Raw genomic sequence first — 25,827 nt, forward strand, 5'->3', positions numbered from 1 at the left:
TTTTTATTTACATTCATATAGTGTACTGACACTCTCTTCAGTGAAACCAGAACCGTAAAACACTGCATTACCCCTCTGCCTCAGCAAGAAGCAGCTTTGCTGCTGCTAAACTGCTCTCTGACTCTTGAGGCTGTCTGCCTTTCCAACAAACTCTTTGAGACTACCAGTCAAAACCTTGCCTTGCAGGTAATTATCAGCAAACCAGTTTCTGAACTCCCCAGAGATGTCTCTCTGCAGCGTCCAATCCCACTCACTGGACACACACAGAAGTTTGCCCCCTCCAGAGAGATAGCGTACACACCAGCTAGTTAGGACAGTGAACAAGTCACTCTATACTTCAATAGGACAGCACAGATTATTCTTAGAGTTACTATAAACTAAGTATATTGATAAAGAACAGATTTAAACAAGAGTGATATTAAACAAGAGAAAAAGAAGGTATGGTTACAAACAAAAACAATACATACTTTCTAGTGACTAAAATTTAACGTTAGCAAGCTACAATCTTTTCCTAAGCAGCTTTCTCACATCAGGGTACCAAAATCCTAGCCCTCCGGGCCAGAGTATCCACCATTCACAGGCTCAGAGGTTGCTGTTCCTTATGGCCCCTAAGCAACAGATAACCAGAATGTGTTTTTTACTCCCCCTTATATTTTCATAACTTCGTTGTCTTTGTCTCAAGAGCCAGGAAGACTTTCTTGTGGTGCAGATTCTCGCCCTCAGCTGTTAGCTGGATTGCTTTGTTTACCTTATATGTAAATGTACTTTCATTGTCCTCTGCCTGCAATCAAGCCAGACAGACAGGTAATTCCACATTCCTTTGCCTAGGGCAGACTTGGTTTGTGCATTGCCTTCAAAATAAATTTCCAGCACACCTACATAATTCTTTATACACAACACGTACATACATCATCCAATGACCAATGCATCACCAGATTACATAGGATACCTGACAAGATACTTTTGGGATATCTATTTTGATAACAGTGTGTTGGGGTTAGTGAGTGTGATATGGCCTGATATGAGTTACAGTATAGTGGGCATTGAGGGCTCTTCCTGTACCACTACTATATACCTTCTAGCGTTTTGAGGCCTACTTCATAATGGGCCCGACACTGCAAAGTGTTGAGCAAGTCCTGGAAGTGCTCAGCACTTTGCAGGACTAAGTCCAATCAGAAGTTCAGGTCTATCCTGACATTCATTTGCTGCATGCTATTTTCTGCACATGTGCCAAGTGCATTCTCTGTGAATGTATCTGTACTAGGGACAAATTTCCCACTGAGTGGAGTTGATTACACCACAATTGTTTCATATTTTCACACATTAAGAACGTTGCATCAAATATCTTCCTGCCTCCTATAAAATGTACAAGGCCAATCAGGAAATAGGGATCAAGGTATTCTCAGTACACTTTGCCTTCTTTATTATCAAACCATTAGGTCACCTTGCACCTGATAGATTCTATTTATTTTTAAAAAGAGGACAACTGGCTGACAACAGACAAGACAAAGGTTATGCTAATGAGGCAGAACAAATATTTTAAAGATGTTTTCAGGCAGACTTTGTACATACAACATGCATAGCTGATTGACAGGCAGATATGGAATTTAGGTGTCACTGTGCCAGTGGTTCTCAAACTTTTATACTGGTGACCCCTTTCACATACCAAGCCTATGAGTGCGACCCCCTTTGTAAATGGAAAAACACTTTTTAATATATTTAACACCATTATAAAATGCTAGAGGCAAAGCAGGGTTTGGGTTGGAGGCTGACTGCTCGCAACCCCCCATGTAATAACCTTGCAACCCCCTCAGGGGTCCCAACCCCCAGTTTGAGAATCCGTGCACTATGCACTGCTCTTGACGCTGAAGGTACAATGTTTTAGATTGTTATATGCCCCATATTATCTAGGAAGTCTCCCCTTTCCTGTCAGAAGCAGGTTTTGTGATACAAGTTCCTTAGCATCATAGGAGTCTTCATTATACACGTTTTCCATCAGAAATGCCTCCAAAACCCCCAAGATAAGTTGTAATCAATTCCCAGTATTTCCCTAGAAATTGACTCAAAAGCAGCAATGCGAAATGGATGTGCTTCTTAATACAGCACAGGTACATGTACAAGAATCTGCAGAAGCCATCAATAAGATGACTTGCACTTTAAGATCTTAATGCGGTATAAAGTACCAACATAAGTACTGGATCAGCTTTCAGCCCATCTGGTTATTTCTCAATTTCAAGTTGATTCAGGGCAGGTGCAGGGACTTAAGTTGTAGTACCTAAACGTGTAGTTTTCCTTCTCCAACTGTCAAAACACCCTGTAGTTATTTTCAAAAATGTTTATTTCCTCTCTGTTTGGAGCCATTAATGTCTATTTCCATGCACCCTCTAGTATGGGAGAGATCAGTGCCCAGGATTTTTTTATTTTAAACTGCTATTTTATGTACAGTGTCCTTGGATGATGTATGTTTTAGAAAGAAAAATAAGATATAGGACCCGTTCTGACGACCCAGATCTTTACTTTGCAAACAACCCTGCAAAATAATAATAATAATAATCAAATCAAGCAACAATATAACCAGAACTCAACATTTCTGTGCTCCCAAATACAGATCTGCATGTGACATCAGTAGAACAAAACACCGAGGTAGTGATATTTTGGTTTTATAGACCAGCTTCTTTTGTGCCAAAGAGAGGTGGTTGATTGGCTGCTTCTGTTTTTCCCCTTAGCCAGATTGTATTTTTAATTATCTGTCAATAATGCTTAGAACCTAACACAGGCATTCTTATGCTTATGGGCTGAAAGCAAAATAAATGATAAGTGTGCAAAAACCAAGCTGATTTGTTGTGTTTTGAGTGTCTGAGCTCCAACAACTATGACAGAGACTACTGTTCTAATTTCAGAGCTCTCATAATGCTAATAAAGGATATTTAACAACAAATATGAAGGGATCTTTCTGTGTGGAATGGTGAGAGTTGATCAAATGTAGTATCTGTAAAACTTGACAACATCTCTTCACATACAAGGTGAAGCACAGGTTCTGTCATACACAAATTATGAGACATTATATACCAACTAAGGCTAGAAGTCTGTAAATAGAGAACAAACATTCTTCTCTAGAAAAAAAGAATTTTTGAAACATTCCTATACAGAGTTTATTGGATTCAGCCTCCCAATAGGAGTTGTGGGGGGCAAACAATTTTAAGAGAGCTCGACAAATCTGAGTGCAGTTGTATGACAGGGTTGCTTGTGATGGTAGGGCAGGGTTTGGCAGGCTTGGGTTTCACCTCCAGTTTATGTCTTATATTTTTAAAAACACATATTTCAGGGTCTGTCCCACCCTTCCCAATGTATTCTTTGGTGTGTATGGGGGGGAAGGAGTTTGGTCTCCTTTCTCTGATGCTGCAGAGATGGCCATGACTGGAGATGGGACACTGAATGGGGTGGGCCAGTGTTCTCTGGTGGCACTGAGCGTTCTCTCTCAGGTGGTTGGCTAGCTGGATCTTGCTCACATGTTCAGGATCTAACTGATCACGATATGCAGAGTCAGGAAGGAATTTTCCCCAGATCAGATTAGCAATGACTGGGAGCAGGTTTCAACTTGCTCTGCAGCATAGGCTTCAGGCCACCTACCAGGATTAGCTGGAGATATATGTAAATATATATATATATATATAAATATATATCACTTGATCTTTTCCCTGCCATTGCAGGGGCCTCGAGCACTGGTGCAAATTGGTCTCTCCTATTCTCTGCCTGTGGGACATAGTAGTATAGACTCCTGGGGACTGTAATAATTTTGATTGTTGGGTTTAGGGTGCAGGTGCTGGATGGTGTTAGTGGCCTGTGACATACAGGAAGTAAGACTGGATGATCTGGCCTTAAACTCTATGACTCTAATCATTAAACTGGAAAAACTAGCTGACTCCACTTCTCTTAAGTTATGTATTTTGATGTAGGAATAAAATACACTTCTGCCTTGGGCTTAGTGACAAAAAATGACTGATTCTGAAGCATAGTAACCTATGTTCTAATTCTCCAAGGCTGTATCACCAATTATTCTACTACCTACAGTGATGGTACACTAAGAGCTAACCTTTGCCAAACATATGGAACAAAATGGAACCTTGATTATCCAAAATGAAACTTTTAATTGGATAGAGATCAGATAATATGGACAAAGATCAATTTAAGACAACTCCTTAAATGCTCACTCGTAGAGAGCTTAAACAGTAGTTCTACCCCCAAAATAGGCTTATCAAAAAAATAACATTAAGGGTTTCCATATTCTTCAAGATCCATTGGTTTCCATAACTAGTTTGGAAGAAGAGAGGGTCCCTACCCAACTGTTAACCCCAAAAAATGGACTCCATGCATCTTGCTCCGTTCTTTTCATGCATCACCAGTAAGAGGTTCCACAGTCCATCTCTACATTATACCCATGGAATCCAACTTTCTTCAGATTACTCTCTGTGACACCTGGGCAAACCCAATGGCTTTCTCCCTCCTCTAACTCCAACTTCTCAGTTTCAGTAGTCTTAGGCACGATCCCCAACCACAGCGTGTAAACAGAAGAAGTCAGAAAACGGCAAGAATTCAAGTTGTCAGGGACGTCACATTAAGCTCTGCAGACTGCGTATGGCAATGTTATCACCTCTACCACTACCACCTCATGCATCAATTGTTAATAACTGCCACTTAGGGTGCAAAACCAATACACTAAATTAGGTATGCCCAAATATAATTACCCAGAAAGTTCTTCTTAATCCACCTATATTTTAAGGCAACTGATCTCCCCTTCCTAAGACCTGAATGCAAAAACAGGATTTATGGTTGTAATAATATTATTCCACAAAATTCCAGGACATCTGTTTACAATATAATTTTTTCAGGGTTATTCTTCATTTGTTGGGGTATACGGTCTCTATACGCCGTTGGACAACACATACCTGAGACCAGAGGAAGTAACCCTTGCCTCTCTATCTGGCAAAATCAGAACCAAGATCACAGCACGCCCTTCTGCAACAAGGCCTCCAGAGTGCAAGCAGATTCCACAGTGTCAAGTAAAAAGAAAAGGAGTACTTATGGCACCTTAGAGACTAACAAATTTATTTGAGCATAAGCTTTCGTGAGCTACAGCTCATCCATCGGATGCATTCGGTGGAGAATACAGTGGAGAGATTTATGTAAATTTATATAAATAAATGTGCGTATATAAATCTCCCCACTATATTTTCCACCGAATGCATCCGATGAAGTGAGCTGTAGCTCACAAAAGCTTATGCTCAAATAAATTTGTTAGTCTCTAAGGTGCCACAAGTACTCCTTCTCTTTTTGCGAATACAGACTAATTTATATAATCTCCCCACTGTATTTTCCACCAAATGCATCCGATGAAGTGAGCTGTAGCTCACGAAAGCTTATGCTCAGATAAATTTGTTAGTCTCCCCACTGTATTTTCCACCAAATGCATCCGATGAAGTGAGCTGTAGCTCACAAAAGCTTATGCTCAAATAAATTTGTTAGTCTCTAAGGTGCCACAAGTACTCCTTTTCTTTTTTACAAGTGTATCACCTCACTGGGTCATATTCAATTTGTCAATTGTTATACACTCCACCAGGTCCTTTTCCGCAGAACTACTGCTTAATCCATCAGTTATTCCCCATTTTGTAGCTGTGCTTTTGATTTTTCCTTCCCAAAAATGTCGCACTTTGCACTTATCTTTATTGAATTTCATCCGTTGATTTCAGATCAATTCTCCAATTTGTCAAGGTCATTTTGAATTATAATCCTGTCTCCAAAGTGCTTGCAACCTCTTCCAGCTTGGTTTCATCAGCAAATTTTATAAGCAAAGACTCCAGTCCATTATCCAAGTTGTTAATGAAAATATTGAATGGTATCGGATCCAGACCTGACCCATGCAGGAACCTCTTCAAGTATGGTCTTTCAACCAGTTACACACCCATCTTTTAGTAATTTCATCTAGGCATGATTTCCCTAGTTTGCTTATGAGAATGTCACATGGGATTGTGTCAAAAGGCTTACTAAAATCAGTATATCACGTCTACTGTTTTCCCCCATCTACTAGACTAGTAACCATGTCAAACAGGGAAATTAGGTTGGTTTATATTATTTAATCTTGATATATCTTTGTTGACTATTCCTTATTACCCTATTATCCTCTAGGTCAGTGGTTTTCAGACTGGGGTTCTTGAGAAAAATCCTGTAATGGTGGACAATGCATTTTGTTTAGTAAGACTTGGCAATCGTAGATCTATTATGACCCTATCTCAGATGCGGGTATGCAGTAGACTACATTTGGAAAGGGGTACACAGCCCAAAAAGTTTGAAAACCACTGTTCTAGGTGCTTACACACTGTTTAATAATTTGTTGCAGTACCTTTTCAGGTATTAAAGTTGATGTTTTAAGTTTAAGGATCTACACTGGGACGAAATTAAACAATTTATTAAGGCAATTTAGTTTTCCTTTGTCCAGAATGCTTTAAAAAAAACAAACTTCCTCACTCAGGGGGCTGCAGAACTATGTTAGTTTCAGACTTTTGCACCAGATACTAGTAACTGCTCCTCTCCGTACTCTACCTTGACATAGTAAACATGAGAATCAGCCAGGCAAAAGTCACATTTGAAAGTGATCTATCAAATAAGCACAAAGAGCAGTTCCTTATTTTTAATACACAACAGTTTTATAAGGTTCATATAATCCTTTCAAGGGCAGTTTCACACCTGACATTTCATGCAAGAAGTTTTAGATTAATATAGTATATAGCTTGCTTAGCTATTGGCACGCATACTATTGCAAAGTGTAATACACATACAGTATTATCTTCTAGATTAAGCTACTCTAATCATCTTCTATCAAAGGAGTCTCAGAAGAGAAACAATGAAAAAACCAAGAACTAACTGTGAAAAGATGATCAGAAAGTGTTTATTTAAAAGTAACAGTTTATTAGGAGATTACCTTCTTTGGGGACAGAGAGAGAAAAAACTTTCAGAGTGAAATCTCAGTCCCATTAAAGTCAATGGAAGTTTTAACAACATCTTCATTGGGACCAGCATTTTACCCAAGGAATTTTTAGAATCAAAGTAATTGATTGAAAAGGAGAGGCTTATATTAATTTCAGTGGGAACTACACAAGTCTTTAAATCACTGGTGTCCTTAAATGTCTCGCTGTGTTACCTATTTGGGGCATTTAGCACTAACTGCCATTCTCTGAAACTAGAAATTAAAGTTTTGGTTTAAAAAAAAAATGTTACGTACCACCTTTAAACTCTGAAAGTCCTATATTTGCAAGGTATATGTCACAACCTTAAAGGTCTCTAAAAAGTAAAATGAAGAGTTTTACCCACCAAGACCCCATTTAGGATTTTCTATTTCTTCAGCAGTTGTTGACATTACTGATATTTTGGGGAGAGATTTATGATCCTCCCTGTATCGTAGCTGTCAGTAAATGTTCTTAATTCAGCAAAAGAAATACAAAAGTCTGATAATCTATTCTGGCAGGTAAGCAACAGAATTAAATCATTTTTAAGTAGGATATTTTGAAGTACCCGATGGTATACTGAATTAATTTCTAGTTCTGGAAAGGAATTAAATGTTGGACCTTAAAAATCATGACACCTATCATCATGTCTTCCAAGCACAAACTTTGTGCTATTTTAGCTGTTAAAATCATATCAGGATTGGAAAGGGGACAAGATACAAGATGGTAAGTAAGCCAATTTTTAAGGCCTGGGGCATCTTAACTCATTAGTTGTTTTGTTGTGGAATACTGATTTCATAAAAACTTCAGGTTTCAGAGTAGCAGCCATGTTAGTCTGTATTCGCAAAAAGAAAAGGAGTACTTGTGGCACCTTAGAGACTAACAAATTTATTTGAGCATAAGCTTTCGTGAGTGAGCTGTAGCTCACGAAAGCTTATGCTCAAATAAATTTGTTAGTCTCTAAGGTGCCACAAGTACTCCTTTTCTTTTTTCATAAAACTTCAGAAGTTCCACAGATGCAATTAAAGTGCAGCAGCTCTGTTGACAGTAGTCAGCACATACAGCTCATCTGGAGCAATAAAATTCAGATAGACAATTAATACTTTAGGTATCTGGCATTTGAAGTCAATAAGAACCCGTCACAGTTTCAAGGTTAACTGCACCTTTGACCCCCTGCCCCCACCTCCTACCACTTGGTCTTCCTTAAGGGTACACATATCTCTCTACCTCCAGATTGGGGGTTTAGGCTTTCAGTCCCTCTGCATCTCACAGTGATTTCCCTAGCGTGCGGGGGGGGGGAAGGGGGGGAGCCTAGCACCTGCGATTAACCTGTCTCCAGGCGCTACAACAGCATATACCAGTTACCAGCCAGCCTTCACATAGCAAAATACATTTATTCTTAAGGTAAAAACTTTACAGAGAAAACAATACAAAACAAAATTTAAACACTAACCATACCAGAAGTCATGCATCAGTCTTACGAGGCCCTAGTAGGCCAAAAGTCTTTGCAACCCTTCCATGAGGGTTGGGTGGCTCTTTTGGACAGAACGTACTGTACATTTGATGGATCAGAAAAAAGGCCCCGTGTCAACTCAAACCTAGCCTCTTTATGCCAGAAGTCCTCACTTTGTCTGCTGGTCTCTGGAAAACCCAGTTTGAACTAGTATATGCAAACCTCCCTGGGGGTGATACCTCTCTGGAGGCGTTAACAACCTGAGTGATTCACCTTAAACACCCTCTACTGTTTTTAATTCCTGGAGAAGCTGTGGTGACCTTCCCACCCAGAGCTGCTTACAATCCCTGGCACACAGTGATATATCACCTTTCATAAATTTAATACAATATGGTCCCCAAAGATATTGCACATGGCAGAAATATCTGTCATGCAATCAACCTACAAGATTTACCAGCCAGATACCCAGGAAAGAATTATCTGAGTTACTACAGAAAATTCTTTCCTGGGTATCTGGCTGGTGAATCTTGCCCATATGCTCAGGGTTTAGCTAATCGCCATATTTGGGGTTGGGAACGAATTTTCCTCCAGGGCAGATTGGAAGAGGCCCTGGAGGTTTTTCGCCTTTCTCTGTAGCATGGGGCACAGGTCACTTGCTGGAGGATTCTCTGCTCCTTGCAGTCTTTAAATCACGATTTGAGGACTTGAATAGATTATAATGGTCCCTTCTGATCTTAATATCTATGAAACATCTGGATTTACCGGCAAAACAGGCTAAAGAATGAATATTAGTAGATCACTTCTTCAAAGGACCACCTAGAAACAAAACATTTTACTGGATAGCAGTAAAAAATGAGAGAGAACCTATCTTACTCATAAGTAGAATGAGTGTTTAGTGCTCTCTGAAATCTCGCTGCTCCTTCCACTCTGATCTGAAACGATTTACAATAAGAATCCCACTTATGCCTTCTTTTTTTTTTTTTTTGAGAACTTCTTTAAAATGTAGAGAGACCTAAAAAAGACTGTTTCTCTTTAAAATTAAATGGTTTGGTTCTGTTTTTTTATCATAGAAATATCAAGAATATCAACGCTTGTGTTCCTTTATTTTGCTGGGAGACTTGAGGTATATCTCAGAGGATGCATATTGCTAGCTCTCACAGCTTAACTAGAAAGGCAGAGCTGAGTTTTAACAAAGACTATCTTGCTCCAAAGTGTTCACCATTTAAATCAAACAGCAAAAACACAAATTCAAGTTCAAAAAGTCTGAACAACAATGATTTGCCCTCTTAGGCTATCTGTACCCTACATCACTTACACCAGTGCAGCTGCTCTGATGCAGCCACACCACTGTAGCACTTCTGGTGAAGATGCTCTAAGCCAGAGGTGGGCAAACACGGCTGGGCTCCTGGCCGGGGAGGCTAGCCTGTGGTCCCTCCCCTGATGTTCCCCCTCCCCCACAGTCATGCCACCACGTGGGCAGCACTCTGGGCAGTGAGGCTGCCAGACATGCTGCTCTGAGCAGCATGGTAAAGGGGCCGGGGGGTTGGATAAGGGGCAGGGGGTGCTGGGGGGCGGTCAGGGGATGGGGAACAGGGGACAGTTGGATAGGGCAGAGGTTTGGGGTGGGGGGCAGGGGACGGGAGGTTTAGATGGGGGTTGGGTCCCAGGGGGCAGTTAGGGGCAGGGGTCCCGGGAGGGAGCAGGCAGGGGACAGGGAGCCAGGGGGCAGTCAGGGGGTGGGAGGTTCTGGGGGGGTGGATAGGTGTCGGGGGCCAGGCTGTTTGGGAACATGTGCACAGCCTTCCCCACCTGGCCCTCCATACAGTTTTGCACCCCAATGTGGCCCTTGGGCCAAAAAGTTTGCCCAACCCTGCTCTAAGCCAATGGGAGAAAGCTCCCCTGTCAACTTAGCTACTGCCTCTTGCAGAGTAAGGGAAGTTATGTCGGCCAGAGAAGCTCTCCCACCAACACAGCACCATCTACAACTGGTGCTGAGGTTGGTATAACTTATGTCGCTCAGAGGCATGGATTGTTCACCCCAAGTGACGCAAGTCATACTGAAGTGATTTATAATGTAGTCATAGCCTTAGCTGCTCAACTTTCATTCCTTGACTCTTGCGATATCAAAATTGCATTAATCATCTAGTTTCTAAGAGTATGACAAGTGACGAAGCCCTGAACTTGCGTAAAAACAAGGAGAATTTCCCCCCCCTAAACCCTTTAAGCCTCCTTTATTATAGTGGTATGACAGCACTATTACAGTTCAGATTACGTCACAGCTTCTACTTAAACCTTTACTTAGTTGGATTCATATGAAATTTGGTGTGCCTTGGATGGTGCTGTATAGAGTTAGCTACTCAAATCTGAAGTCAGTTGAGCTAGGGAACATGGAGATACAAGTCCTGAAAAACAGCCATTTCTTAAAAGGTTTCTGGGAGTGTTGCACAGAGCTAGAAGTAAGTCTACTGATGCAATGCAAGTCAAAATGGTCTCAAGGTAGTGTATGGCACCCACTAAATCTTTGGGGGACCCAAACTGATAATGGTAAAGAAAACGTACATTTTTTACAGTGTGCATGGCCAATACAGAAAAACAGCTAAAGGAGTTCCATTCCCACCATTTTATATGCTTTAAAGCTCAATTCTTGCAAGTGTTCTAAAATAAAAACAATTACTCCTACTGCTTTGAAATTTGATGTGCCTCATGGATGATCCAGATTTGGGGTCATTTGGCCAAGGGAATCCTGAGTTATAGGACCCCCGATAAAAATCAGTTTCCTTCTGCTGCCTTGTACTGCTATACTGAGAGATACTAATGACTGGATGACTCATATACCTTGTTGGGACTGATGGCTGTGAACTCACCCTTCAGTTGACCTACACCATGGTAAAGTTAATCACAAGTCCTACGTAAGTTAAAAAGGGTTTTGACTGTGTGGCCTGAGGTTGCAACAATTTGAGAGTCATAAGTGGTAATTTATTTGGGGGAAGGAGGAGATGTAATCAAAACTCTTTGGGGGAAAAAATAGACATGTGAATGCTTCCTGGAAGGGGTTTCGGGCCACAGAGAGGGGAATAAATGGGGATGGAGGTTGGGGAGGAGCAAGGGGTTGGGGGCTCAGGTGAGGGAGGCTTGGGGGAGTGGAGGGGTGGGACAGTAGGAAGGGGAAGGGGGATGTGGGGATGAGTTGCAGGGGGAACTGGGGAGAATAGAAGGGCAGGGACATCTTTCAGTCCCACATTCTCCCTTCCCGTGTGTATGCACAGATCTGGGAGGACTCTTGCCCCTCTAGGTGGATCTAAGCCCCCCTTACTGCCCTCTCATGATCTACGATATGGAGGGCCTTGCCTTTTTGGATGGTGTCTGAGCCACTCTCGCTGCTCCCATCTACAGGGGTTAGATCCCCCACCTATCCCCCTCATGAAAACCAGGTTCTGGGACAGCTTGCCCTTTTGGGACAGTCTGACATCCTTGTCCCTGCCTTCCACGTGAGTCAGAATCTGGGCAAGTCCTGCCTCTCTGGGTGACTAGTTAAGAATGGGTATACTTCATGTATACCACAGTCTCCAAAGCACTCTGAGGGGGATGAGAACACCCCCTGAGATGAATGGAGCAGTTCACATATCTCAGGGCTATTGTTTCCAGTTGTATTTCTCCTTGAGGTGGTCTTATTAAGAGCTTGTCTACATTTACAATGCTGCGACACTTCAGTGAAGACACTACCTATGCCAACAGGAGATCTTCTCCTGTCGTCGTAGGTAATCCAACTCCCCAAGAGGCGATAGCTAGGTCGACAGGAGAATTCTCCCGAATGCTGTCTACACCGGGGGTTAGGTTGGCTTAACTGCGTTGTTCAGAAATGAGGATTTGTCACTAATTTGCTAGCGTAGACCAAGGCCTCAGTTGAGAGGAGCCCTTTTCCCTCCATCATATCTCTATGCTTCCTCTTTAAAAGGAAGGTGCTTCTAAGTATTCTAAGATCTGCATGCTTGCATAGATTTTCTTGAAATTTGCAATACCTCATGGGAGTGCAGAGTAGGGTTAATAACCCAAATTTGGGTCACTGAATCAGGGTTCTGGAGATATAAGCCCTGAAAAAAAAATAGCCTTTTAGCAAAAAGCTTTTAAATGTGGTGGCATTGTTTTTTTCCCCTTGCAGAGTTAGAGATGAAATTCTTGCTGTGGATCAAAATGATCCTAATTAGTCAATGTTCACCCAAGGTAGCACAGGGCACCTACTCAGTCTTTGGGGGATCCAAACTGTGAATAGCATTTAAGAACATATTCACATTGTGCAGATATGCAGTCTGGAAAGATTACAGTGCACATGCACCAAAACAGAAAAGCCCATTTTATCCTTGCCTGGGCAATTTAAGGGAATGTGTCAACGCCATTGCCCCAGCGAATACTCTGCCATGGTCATTTCTAGGTTGAACCTTTGTACACCTATGCAATAAAATTTAATAACTCCTGTTGCTTGCTACAAGTTGTCTCTATTACAACATGTTTTTATTTTATGGAGAGATTTCTGTAAGCATAGCAGAATAGACATCAGCCAGTCTGACAAAAAAAAAAATTGTTATACCAGATGGGGAGGAGCAGGAGACAGAGGAATTTTGTTGAGGGGGGAAGGAGTGAGGGGTTGGGAAAATGAAGGTGGGTGGTAGGTTGTTTGAGAAAAATCTGTATTTTACTAGCTCCTGGGAGAATAGTGGGGAGAGGGTTGTGGGGGGCAAGTGTCTACTTCTTGATGTCATGGCAGATTAATGTGGTATTTACAAAGAGACATGCCACAGAGGTTTGGAACTGACAGCACAGGTACCTTGACCACTGAGGGAAAAGACATGTGCGCTTGCCAGGGTTGCCAGTGTATGGATTCTGGGCAAATCCTGGATCACAAGGTTACAGAAGTTTGTGGGAGAGCAAGGAATACACCATGACATGGGAACTGCTGACTATGGACTGATTTGGCTCAGTATGCAAATTGCTGAACATGAAAAGTACAACTGCCTAAAGGACTACTAACATGTACCACATCTTTTCCTGTTCTAAAAGGAAATTCCACGGCAAGAAATTCCATTAATGTACAGTTAAGATTGGTTGGTGGTATGTTGTCCCCTTGCAGAACGCTGAGTTGAGCCAAACTCAAATTTCTGAAAACCAAGAAATACACAATTCATGCTGCCTGTGCACCATTAACTCTGCCTTCTTTAGCAATATCCCAATACCCACCAATAACATACTTTTACTCTGCCAACACCACAGTTCCTGAACGTACAAGTTCTTCACCTCCTTCTACAGCCCATTCACTCTCACTCACCAGATTCCATTTAACACTATTAAAGAACAATAAGAAACAGAAGATTGCCCACATCACCTTCCCTCTGCCCTCTACAAGCAAAGCCTCAATATGCATATAGAACAAACTCATACTGACCGTGTTGGTATTAGATATTGTCTACAAGGGGATAACATAGCACCAAGAAATCTTAACTGTGTGTTACTATAGTTTTTGCCAATTAATCAATATTAAAACAGCGAGAGAGGGTAAAAGCCCTGTCCTCCATCTGCTGGTCACCTTTAATGCTCCACTTTATTGCTAGGTCAGCCTGCTGACAGAATAGACTGTGTTATGTAGCACGTGCACAAAAGATCACATGGTATCTTAGAGAAAAAAGGACTTCCTCTGCTGCTCCCAACAGAAAAGGATACATCATTTGTTACAATGAGCAAAATTATTTTTTTTCTTTTTACGTAGATCCATGGACCACTTTGAACTATACATAACTGAAAACTGCATACAATTCCTATAGATATCATGCCATACAATATATCTGAAAGGCTATGATTATACTAATTTTCTCCCTCCTTTAAAAATTCCCACTATTGCCATGGTGCTACCTCTGTGGTAGCAAACAGTGGGCAATCTTAAGAAAAAAAAAAAGTTTAGTGCAGACAAAGCCTAAGAAACAAACAAACAGATATAAAGTCTTACCTCTGGTTTACTGAGGCTGGATGACACAAGAGAACCAGATCCCACATCCAGATCCCATTGCTTTCTGCCACTGTTCTCAGGGTCTAGAGCAGCAATTCGTCCATCCAAAGTGCTGATAATTACTAAGGATCTGCCAATCACAGAAACATTCAAAGTCAGAAATAAAGCTGCTACAGATATGCCTAACTATATTTTCTGACTTCAGATTACATTATCTTCAATAAATCATAGTCTTTACATTTTGCATTGTGTCATTTAACAGGGCAGCTCTAGAAGAACTGTAAGTTTGTAGTTGGATCTCAGAAACTTGTTTTATATGCCATGATGCAACTTCTAATCATTTCAAGAGGTCACTTGGAAGCAAAATAAGTTACAGTCACTGTTAAGATTGATTTATGTTTTCACCAATCTTTCTATTTGAAGTTCATATGATTTGTATACTCTAACCAAAAAAAACCCAACAACCCTCATATGGTTTTCAAAAACAAATAACCCACTAGGTCAGCATGCAAGTAATACTACAGCACAGACTGAGTAAATCTGCAAATAACTTGAGCAAAGCATGGAAACAAATTTGGATGTCAGGAAACGTCTCATAAGAAAGCAATTGTTAAAAGACAACATAGCAGAGCAAAAGCATTCATTCATCTGGAAACAAAGGATATGCCTATACAGAAAACGGGCTAGCCTGTTCTAGCTCGCCTAAATCCAACAATAGCTGTAAAGATGGCACAGCATTGGTATCTTTGCAAGAAATACAATTTAGCAGGTTTAAAACAAACAAGGAGACTCAACAAAAGGAAGCATTTCTTCACACAATGCACAGTCAACCTGTAGAACTCTTTGCCAGAGAATGTTGTGAAGGGCAAGACTATAAAAGGGTTCAAAAAAGAACTAGATTAGTTCATGGAGGATAGGTCCATCAATGGTTATCAGCCAGGATGAGTAGGAGTGTTGTCCCTAGCCTCTGTTTGCCAGAAGCTGGGAATGGGCAACAGGGGATGGATCACTTGATGATTACCTGTTCTGTTCATTCCCTCTGGGGCATCTGGCATTGGCCTCTGTCGGAAGACAGGATACTGGGCTAGATGGACCTTTGGTCTGACCCAGTATGGCCGTTCTTAGGCTATATCTACACTACGAAATTAGGTTGAATTTATAGAAGTTGGTTTTGTAGAAAGCGTTTTTATACAGTCGATTGTGTGTGTCCTCACACAAATGCTCTAAGTGCATTTAGTCAGTAGAGTGCGTCCACAATACTGAGGCAACCATCGACTTCCGGAGCGATGCACTGTGGGTAGCTATCCCACAGTTCTTACAGTCTTCACCGCCCATTTGAATTCTGGGTAGAAATCCCAATGCCTGATGGGGCAAAAACATTGTCGCGGGTGGTTCTGGGTACATATTGTCAGGCACCCCCTTCCCTCCCTCCCTCCATGAAAGCAACAACACACAATCGTTTCATGCCTTTTATCCTGGGTTACCCATGCAGACGCCATACCATGGCAAGTATGGAGCCCGCTCAGTGTCACCGTATGTCTCCTGCGTGCCGGCAGATGCGGTACACTGTATTGCTACACAGCAGCAGCTCATTGCCTTTTGGCAGCAGACAGTGCAGTATGACTGGTAGCCATCGTCGCCGTACTCCAGGGTGCTCTTTTAGCCAACCTCGGTGAGGTCGGTCGGGGCGCCTGGGCAAACATGGGAGTGACTTAGCCAGCTCATTTCCCTTTTAAGTTTAGTCTCATGGCGATTCAGTCCTGCCAGCAGCCCTACTGCACCGTCTTCTAATGAGCACCCAGGAGACGACAATGGTCAGCAGTCATACTGCACCATTCGTGGCGTGGAACACCGATTCTGGGCTCGGGAAACTAGCACAGAGTGGTGGGAACGCATAGTGTTGTGGGTCTGGGATGATTCCCAGTGGCTGTGAAACTTTCGCATGCGTAAGGGCACTTTCATGGAACTTTGTGACTTGTTTTCTCCTGCCCTGAAGCGCAAGAATACCAAGTTAAGAGCAACCCTCACAGTTGAGAAGCAAGTGGAGACAGCCCTGTGGAAGCTTGCAATGCCAGACAGCTACCGGTCAGTCAGGAATCAATTTGGAGTGGGCAAATCTACTGTGGGGGCTGCTGTGATGCAAGTAGCCAATGCAATCAAAGATCTGCTGATATCAAGGGTAGTGACCCTGGGAAATATGCAGGTCATAGTGGATGGCTTTGCTGCAATGGGATTCCGTAACTGTGGTGGGGCCATAGACGGAATCCATATCCCTATCTTGGCACCGGAGCACCAAGGCAGCAAGTACATAAACCAAAAGGGGTACTTTTCAATGGTGCTGCAGGCACTGGTGGATCATAAGGGACATTTCACCAACATCAACGTGGGATGGCCAGGAAAGGTACATGACACTCGCATCTTCAGGGACTTTCTTCCCAGACCAGAAAATAACCGTTGGGGATGTTGAAATGCCTATAGTTATCCTTGGGGACCCAGCCTACCCCTCAATGCCATGGCTCATGAAGCCATACACAGGCACTATGGACAGTAGTCGGGAACTGTTCACCTATAGGCTGAGCAAGTACAGAATGGTGGTAGAATGTGCATTTGGGCATTTAAAAGTGCGCTGGTGCAGTTTACTGACTAGGTTAGACCTCAGCAAAACCAATATTCCCATTGTTATTGCTGCTTGCTGTGCGCTCCACAGTATCTGTGAGAGTAAGGGGAGACGTTTATGGCCGGGTGGGAGGTTGAGGCAAATTGCCTGGCAGCTGATTATGCGCAGCCAGACACCAGGGCGGTTAGAAGAGTACGGGATTGTGCGGTGCGCATCAGAGAAGCTTCAAAAACCAGTTTCATGACTGGCCAGGGTACTGTGTGATACTTCTGTTGGTTTCTCCTTAACGGAACCCCCCAGTTTCACTCTACTTTCCTGTAAGCAAAGCACCCTCCCCTCCCTCCTTTGATCACTGCTTGCAGAGGCAATAAAGTCATTGTTGCTTCACATTCATGCATTCTTTATTTATTCATCACACAAATAGGGGGATAACTGCCAAGGTAGCCCGGGAGGGGTGGTGGAGGAGGGAAGCACCAGGTGGGGTGCTGGAGAAGGGAAGGACAAAGCCACACAGCACTTTAAAAGTTTAAAACTTTAAAACTTATTGAATGCCAGCCTTCCGTTGCTTGGGCGTGGAGTGGCTGGGTGGCCAGAAGCCCCCCCCCACCGCATTCTTGGACGTCTGGGTGAGGAGGCTTTGGAACTTGGGGAGGAGGGCGGTTGGTTACACAGGGGCTATAGTCTGTGCTCCTGCTGCCTTTCCTGCAGCTCAATCATACGCTGGAGCATATGAGCTTGATCCTCCAGCAGCCTGAAGCATTGACTCCTGCCTTCTTTCAGCAAGCTAACGCCACCTTTCATCTCCAGTCCATCACCTTTCCTCGCAGTCATATTGTGTTTTCCTGTACTCTGAGATTGTCTGCCTCCACATATTTTGCTGTGCTCTGTCAGTGTGGGAGGACAGCATGAGGTCAGAGAACATTTCATGACAAGTGCATTTTTTTCGCCTTCTAATCTTCACTAGCCTCTGGGAAAGAGAAACATATGCAGCTAGTGGAGGGGAAAAAAAAAGGAGAGTGATAGTTAAAAAGACATTTTACAGAACAATGGGTACACTCTTTCACACTAAACCTTGCTGTTAACATCACATAGCACATAGGTCGCATTTTGCCTCTTATTGAGAGTATGTCGGTTTGGTGTGAGAGATCACTCACACAGGGCCGGGCAGCAGAATTTGGCTTGCAGGCAGCCATGGTAAACCAGTGTCTTTTGGCTTCTTTAACCTTCATAATGATGTGAGAATGGTTTCAAACAGCAGCACCCTTATTTCCCATACGAAGTAGCCATTGGGTTGGCCATTAAAAATAGGCTGGCAATTTAAAAGGTGGGGCTGCAGCTTCCAGGTTCAGTGCAGCAGAAACCCAACACCCCCCCCCCCCACACACACACATCCAATTCTCTGGGATGATGGCTTCACCTCTCCCCCAACCGCGTGGCTAACAGCAGGGAAGATTTCTGTTTAGCCACAGGCAAACAGCCCAACAGGAACGGGCACTTCTGAATGTCCGCTTACTAAAACCACCCTATTTCAACCAGGTGACCATAACTTATATCACTCTCCTGAGGGTAATACAGAGAGATAAAGAACGGATGTTGTTTGAATGCCAGCAAACACCGGGACCATACGCTGCAATGCTTTGTTCTGCAATGATTCCCGACTACGTGCTACTGGCCTGGCGTGGTAAAATGTCCTACCATGGAAGACTGAATAAGGCTGCCCTCCCCAGAAACCTTTTGCAAAGGCTTTGGGATTACATCCAGGAGAGCTTTATGGAGATGCCCCTGGAGGATTTCCATCCATCCCCAGACACGTTAACAGACTTTTCCAGTAGCTGTACTGGCCGTGTATGCCAGGGCAAATTAAATACACTTGCTTTTAAACCATGTATAATATTTGCAAAGGTACACTCACCAGAGGTCCCTTCTCTGCCTTCAGGGTCCGGGAGCCCGCCTTGGGTAGGTTTAGGGGGTACTGGGTCCAGGTCCAGGGTGATAAACAGATCCTAGCTGTTGGGAAAACCAGTTTCTCCGCTTCCTTGCTGTGAGCTATCTTCCTCACCCCCCCAAACCTTCTTCCGTGTTGCCTCCCACTCCTTGGATGTAGTCAAAGCACAGGGTTGGAGTAGTGGTGGCTGCACCCCCTAGAATGGCATGCAGCTCATCATAGAAGCGGCATGTCTGGGGCTCTGAACCGGTGCGGCTGTTTTCCTCTGTTTTTTTGGTAGGCTTGCCTGAGCTCCTTAATTTTCACGCGGCACTGCTGCAGGTCCGTTATAGACTCTGTCCTTCATGTCATTGGAGATTTTTTTCAAATATTTTGGCATTTTGCCTTTTCGAACGGAGCTCTGCCAGCACAGATTAATCTCCCCATACAGCGATCAGATCCCGTACCTCCCGTTTGGTCCATGCTGGAGCTCTTCGACGATTCTGGGACTGCATGGTCTCCTGTGATGATGAGCTCTGCATGGTGACCTGTGCAGGTGAGCTCTCCACGCTGGCCAAACAGGAAATGAGATTCAAAAGTTTGTGGGCCTTTTCCTGTATACCTAGCCAGTGCATCTGAGTTGAGAGCACTGTCCAGAGCGGTCACAACTGAGCACTCTGGCATAGCTCCCGGAGGCCAATACCATCGAATTGCGTCCACGGTACCCCAAATTCGATTCGGCAAGGCCGATTTCAGCGCTAATCCCCTCGTCAGGGGTGGAGTAAAGAAATCGATGTTAAGTGCCCTTTAAGTCCAAAAAAAGGACTTCATTGTGTGAACGGGTGCAGGGTTAAATCGAGATAATGCTGCTAAATTCGACCTAAACTCATAGTGTAGACCAGGCCTTAGACACTGACCCTGGGTATGCGCTCTGTTCACTAGCCCTCTCTGAAGTCCACATTGTGATGTATTTACTGCTACTGATACCAGTGTTATTGGGATTCAAGATAGCTTGAATTTAAGCACTGGTCATAGATTCACAGATTATCAACCACTCTGATCAGCTAGTCTGACCTCCTGAATTAATTCCTTGTATAGTAGCCAAGGCACCGACCTGGGACACCGGGAAAATCTGGTTCAATTCTCTTCTGCGCTACAGAACTCCTCTGTGACTTTAGCCTACATTTGAGAATGTGAGCAAAGGCCGTGCATAACTTCTGCTGTGTATACATACTCTAAAGCTAAGGGAGAAGGCAGCATGTGAGTTAACTGCAATTAATCAACATCCCTAACTTAAATTTCACCTTGATCAAATCAACACCAAAGAAAGAAGATTAAACAATAATTGGCATCTAGTCAGTGCCAAACACTGCCTTCCCACCTAAACCATTGCTTTTGTTAATCATTTCCTTGCCTAACTTGCTTTGTTCCTATATAAGCAGCTATTTATCTTTCTGCATTTTACATACCCACACTACCTTCCTCCCCAGATACAAACTTCAGCCTTCCCAAAATTATCTGGCTATGAAGCATTTTTACCAGCTTTATTGGTTTCACATGTCTTCCTATATCGTGAACTCAAGCCTCTTCACTAGAAAGACATAATGACAGCTGAGAAGATGCACCATGATGAGTTTTCTGTTTGTTAAAGGAGAGAATTCATTTAAGTCTTCATTGAAAACAAACAAATATACTCTGCACCAGTTACATGTGCTTGTTTTAAAACTGGGGTTTTTACCACCTATTAGCTGCCCCAAAACTCTTTTGAATGCCATTATACGTAATCAAAATGTTTCCCACTAAATAGCTACAATATAGTGGACTTTACATCACAAGACTCACCTACTAAGCAAATATTTCCTTCCAAAATCATGATTACTTTGTTTGAACAGACCATAGTCACAAGACAAGACCAGCTCAGCCATATCCAAGCCTTACAGCTAGCTACATTTAGAGCTGGAATCAAAGGATTAGCTACAGGAGAAGTGAATGTTAGTCTAGTACCGGGTAATCAACAGGCATACCATGGGCCAAATCCAGACCGCCAGATGCTTTTGAATGGACAGCAAAAATCTTTTTATTTCTTATTATTGTCATTGTTGTTATTTTTTCTGAAATCTGGACTTTGACCAAGAAATTTGTACCTTGACAAAAATAACTGATTACCCCTGGTAGTCTTTGGGGGATTGTTTCACTTTGAACTAAAATGCTGCCTTGTAAATTCACAAGCCTTGTAAATTATTTGAGATACTTCTGGACCAAATCTTTAGCTTGCTGTCAAACAGTATTCCTGGGACTTCACAGGTTTTAAATTCATGACCAGTAGAAATTTGCTAGAATGTTTTCCTAGTTCTGATATCAAGATTAGTTTTAAAATTTACCATTTCAAATATTTTATATGTTATACAATCTTACTATATTTTGCCCACCCTTTGGTGGTTGTCAGGTTGAAGTGACACCATCAACTTAACATCTAATCAGTTTTTGAAAAGCTTTGAGGTACTACCCATCTGCCCTAAGAACCATCATTTTTTATAGTTTTGGAATCACATTTTCTTATTTTAAAAATATTTTTCTCTCCTTTTTCTGTGTGAAAGACCCAAACAGAGTAAACTGACTATACGCAGGAAACAGTGAAACTGATTATAAATAAAGTGCGGACAACTTCATAAACTAAACTAAAAAAAAATGAAAGTTTTCCTCTAACCTTTCTAGTAATCTTAGTCTTACCGATAGCATTAGGTTAAAACATTCTGACACGTGATTTTTAAATTGACAGTGTCCCTTTCAAAAGGACACTAGTTGCTTTTCTCAAGAGGATTTACAAACTGGGTAGATTATTTAGTTTTTCAGAGCTTCTCTGAAAATTTTTCTTTAGTCACACTTATAATTGGTATTATATCAGATTGTCACAGCATACTATGCCAAATTCTTAAAGCAATGATCACACTTAAAAGTAGAACATGCTTAGTGAAAAGCAGAATTGTTAATGAATAAGATGACTGTATTTAGCCATCTCTCTTCACAAGTCTTGTGTTGACTGAAGACTCTTCAAATAAAACTGCTACTCAGCTACATGAGCACACTTGAGAGGATGTGGGTATCCTCCGTGCATCACTTGATTCAGAGATCTGATCAAACTTGTTAAATGAATGGAGGATCCACGGTGCCTGCATTCTCCCTTTAGTTTGTATTTTAGTTAAGTCTGAGAACTTTAGAAATAAATGTGTTCTAGAAACACCAGACCCTATCACTTGCAACATCAGCAGCACAAAGTGACATGTCAATACCACCTTCCACCTGCTTGATACAGTAGAGTACCCTAAAAAACAGCTAAGGACTGCACTTATGAGAAATATTATACAAGTACATTTGAAATTTAATAAACTATGTCCACATGTTTCTCATAATGTTAAACTCTTTCCATCCAGCTGTTTGTAATAATCCTTTTGGAATTACTAATTTTCTGTCCTTCATTCACAGATACTTAAGTGCATCGATTTCTCCTTTTAAATTAATATAGAAAAATCCACAGATAGATTTTTCACACAGATGAAAAAGCTCGTCAAATCTGGAGCCTAACATCTCTAGCAGTATCTATTTATGGACAGAGTGCACTACATCTACTACCATGCTTTCAGGTAACCCCATTAAAACTCTATTCCATTAGCAAAATACATAGGACCTCACCTGCCCAGTTACAGAAACTGAATTGAGGTTCTGACTACAACACAAGATAGACCCATGCAAGGAGACATGTAACCAGAACAGGGAACAACTGCATTGTCCCTGGGTCCACAGCAGTTGTATCTGCAGTATAGACAAGCTTCAATGTTTTTGTTTAAGGAAACTCAAAACAAAAACAACCAATCTCTACACTGAACAGTCAGGTCAGCCCAACACTTGAGAATTAGCATCCCTTCTACTGCTCTTTAAACAAATAAATCAAGCCATATTTGGAATTACTAAAAGTATCTTCTCAGGCACAATATATAAAAGATACTGCAAGCTGACTTTGGAATACAAAGTCAGCAAATAGCAAAGTGCTCCTCCAGTTTTATAACCTATGCAACTAAACATCTATGTATAACAACATTTTTCAGCCCTTGTGTCATTGAACTTTACAATTTAATAACCCTCTGAATATTTACTGTATCTTGGAGCAGAGGAAAAACCCCTCACAAGCTACAATATAGAATGCTCATTGTATTGATTTAACAGTTACTGCAACACCAATTTATTTTGACAACTAATGGCCTGAGTTCAGCTACCCTCAGCAGTGCCATACTACATTCTATCGATCAAGAGCAACTGAACAAGTGTGAATCCAGATAAGAGTCTGCATCTTTCAAGTACAGGCAGCTAACACAAATAATTAACATTTATTCATCTTAAGTGACCACTCTCCTTACAGTGTGTATGATAAAACCCATTGTTTCATGTTCTCTCTGTGTGTATATAAATCTCCCCACTGTATTTTCCACCGAATGCATCCGATGAAGTGAGCTGTAGCTCACGAAAGCTTATGCTCTAATAAATTTGTTAGTCTCTAAGGTGCCACAAGTCCTCCTTTTCTTTTAACATTTATGGTAATTCCTCACTCCTACTACAGCTACATAGCAATTCTACCAGTCATCCTGTAATAGCCTATTCTAGTGCACTAATCAGAGAATGGCTGTCTTTAGTCTTCGGCTTCAAATTATTAGGTTAAATATTTTAATACAGACAGATAACCCAAGATTACTTCTAGTAGTTCAATGTAAAATGTATTTTGAAAATTTTAAATTGAAGAACAGAAGGCTGCTTTTTTCCCTAGCCAGAATGAGAAGTGCAGCAAACCAGGTTATAATTTTTAATGAGCCAACACACAAAAGAATGACTCTTCACTGTTTATGAGGGAGGAAAATCTTTAACTGGCACAGGATGTGGGTTAACCAGACAGTTACTTGTAGAAACTGAATTATTCTAGAGTCTATGAACTCAAGGCTTCAAATTTCTCACTTCAAAACAAACTCTGGAAGTGTACTTTGCTTCATTAGAAGAAAAAAGTGATACTTGATCATATTCTTCCCCTTTAGCTCCTGCAATGACATAATTCCTGATCTTTCTTCAGCCAGATCAGAGATGTACTGGAGACTGCTCAGTGTTACTTTTGTATTTTAATCACCTCTTTATTAGAATCATCTGTTCACCAATGATTTTTATTAGAATCATCTGTTCACCAATGATTTTTTATCCAAGTTTGCCCCAATAAATTGCAGAATGGGAGGAAACAAACCAATGGAAAACGTAGTTTGTTTTTCCATCTTTTTCTCTGTTCCAGTGCACACCAATGTGTATATTATTACACAGGAAAGGAAAAGACAAATTAAACTTTAATTAGAATCCTTTTCTTCTCCAATATATAGCAGGATGACAAAGGTGCAGAATACACTTTAACAACCTACTATAGGCAGGTGTTTGGGAGAGGATATAGGATAAAGAAAGACTTAGTAAACTACAGATCCAGAAGCCCAGGCACTTTAAACAAGGCACAAGGTGGAACTGCTTCCCAGTAATAAACTGGGGAAGGAGCCAGACCCACAGCTATCACTTTCCCACCCGCAATGACAAGCCAGAGCAGACAAACAACAGGGACGACTCCTCTCAGGTAATGAAAACAAGGCTAGGGCAACACCACCCTTCACCCCTACAGAGCGTAAGAGGGGAACACGCTAAACCGACTTGTGGGTTCTTACCAAGAAACTTCCCCACGGCACCATGTCTGCACCCCCAGTCCCCCCTGCATCCTCCCACCTAGTCCCCCTGCCCATCACTTTCACCTCCCTTGCGCTCTCATCTCCCTCCTGTAGTCCCTTCCCTTACAACCCACTGGGAGAATCCCCTCCGCTTCGCCACCCCCCCCCCCCACGTAGCCCCCTCGGTGCCCCCGCCCCGCCACCCGCTCACCTGCCGCCGGGCCGGGTCGTCTCCTCCTCCTCCTCCTCCTCCTCCTCGGGCTCCTGCTCCCCGGGCCCCGCAGCCGCCACCCCGGCCTCATCGTCCTCCACGATCACGTCGGGCCCAGCGGGGAGGGCGGCGGGAGCCGCGGCCGCCCCGAGCCCGAACCCGACCTCGCCTCCACGGGCATCGCCGCGAGCCGGCTCGGGGGCCGCCGCCGCCGCCGCCCCCAGCAGCACCAGCACCGCCAGGGCAGCCAGAGCGCTCCGGCACCGCGGCGCCCGCATGGAGCGGCCCCCTCAGCCCGGCCCGGCCCCGCCGCGCCGGCCGCTAGGACATGAACACTCGCTCCCGCCACCAGGAGAACGGGCCACCGCCGCGCCGCAACCAACCCTGCTCACCCCGCCCCCTCCCGCCTGCCCACGGCCACGTACCGGCGTCCTGCGCACAACCGCTCTTGCTGCTTCCCCCCCCCTTTTCGAGGGAGGAAGCCCATTTGACAGACTTGGTGTCATTCGAACCAGTACCTGTTTCTGATTGGTCTATCTGGCTCGACTGGGCGGGCACAGTGACGATGTTTGTCAACACACCTACTGACCAATGAGATTTATACGCAGTCTCGCATACTAAATCAGACTGGCCAATGCAAAGAAGTCACTTCCTTTCCTTCTCTGTGATTGGGCACTCCACCTTCAAACCTGTTCCTGATTGGAAAATTCGGAGGCGTCGGATGGAGCGCGATGATTGGGGTCGGCTATCTCCGCCTCTTCCTGATTGGGCAACGCTACTGTTTCATACGTGGCCGGTTTTGAGTGTCGAAAGGGGCTGTCTCAATGGAGGCACCTGGGACAAATCAAGAGGATGGGAAAATGGGGGGGGGGGGGGGAGTGTCTTAAAGGG

The 25,827-nt window shown here is 43.0% G+C and overlaps 1 protein-coding gene across 3 annotated transcripts in view; it reads right to left on the reverse strand.

Moving 5' to 3' along the window:
- Positions 1-25,318, reverse strand: part of EIF2AK3 (eukaryotic translation initiation factor 2 alpha kinase 3) — a 76,962-nt gene extending 51,644 nt beyond the window's left edge. For 2 of the 3 annotated variants that reach the window (XM_043512725.1, XM_043512726.1), the window contains exons 1-2: positions 24,937-25,318; positions 14,447-14,576 (exon numbers count right to left, since the gene is read on the reverse strand). In XM_043512725.1, coding sequence (XP_043368660.1) covers positions 14,447-14,576; positions 24,937-25,214 — 408 coding nt within the window. In that variant the 5' untranslated portion in view covers positions 25,215-25,318. The remainder of the gene's footprint in view (positions 1-14,446; positions 14,577-24,936) is intronic. The other variant, XM_038400118.2, reaches the window with a different exon arrangement.
- Positions 25,319-25,827: the final 509 nt, after the last annotated feature.

Source organism: Dermochelys coriacea, chromosome 4 (genome assembly GCF_009764565.3).
Source record: "Dermochelys coriacea isolate rDerCor1 chromosome 4, rDerCor1.pri.v4, whole genome shotgun sequence".
Classification (NCBI taxonomy): domain Eukaryota; kingdom Metazoa; phylum Chordata; order Testudines; family Dermochelyidae; genus Dermochelys; species Dermochelys coriacea.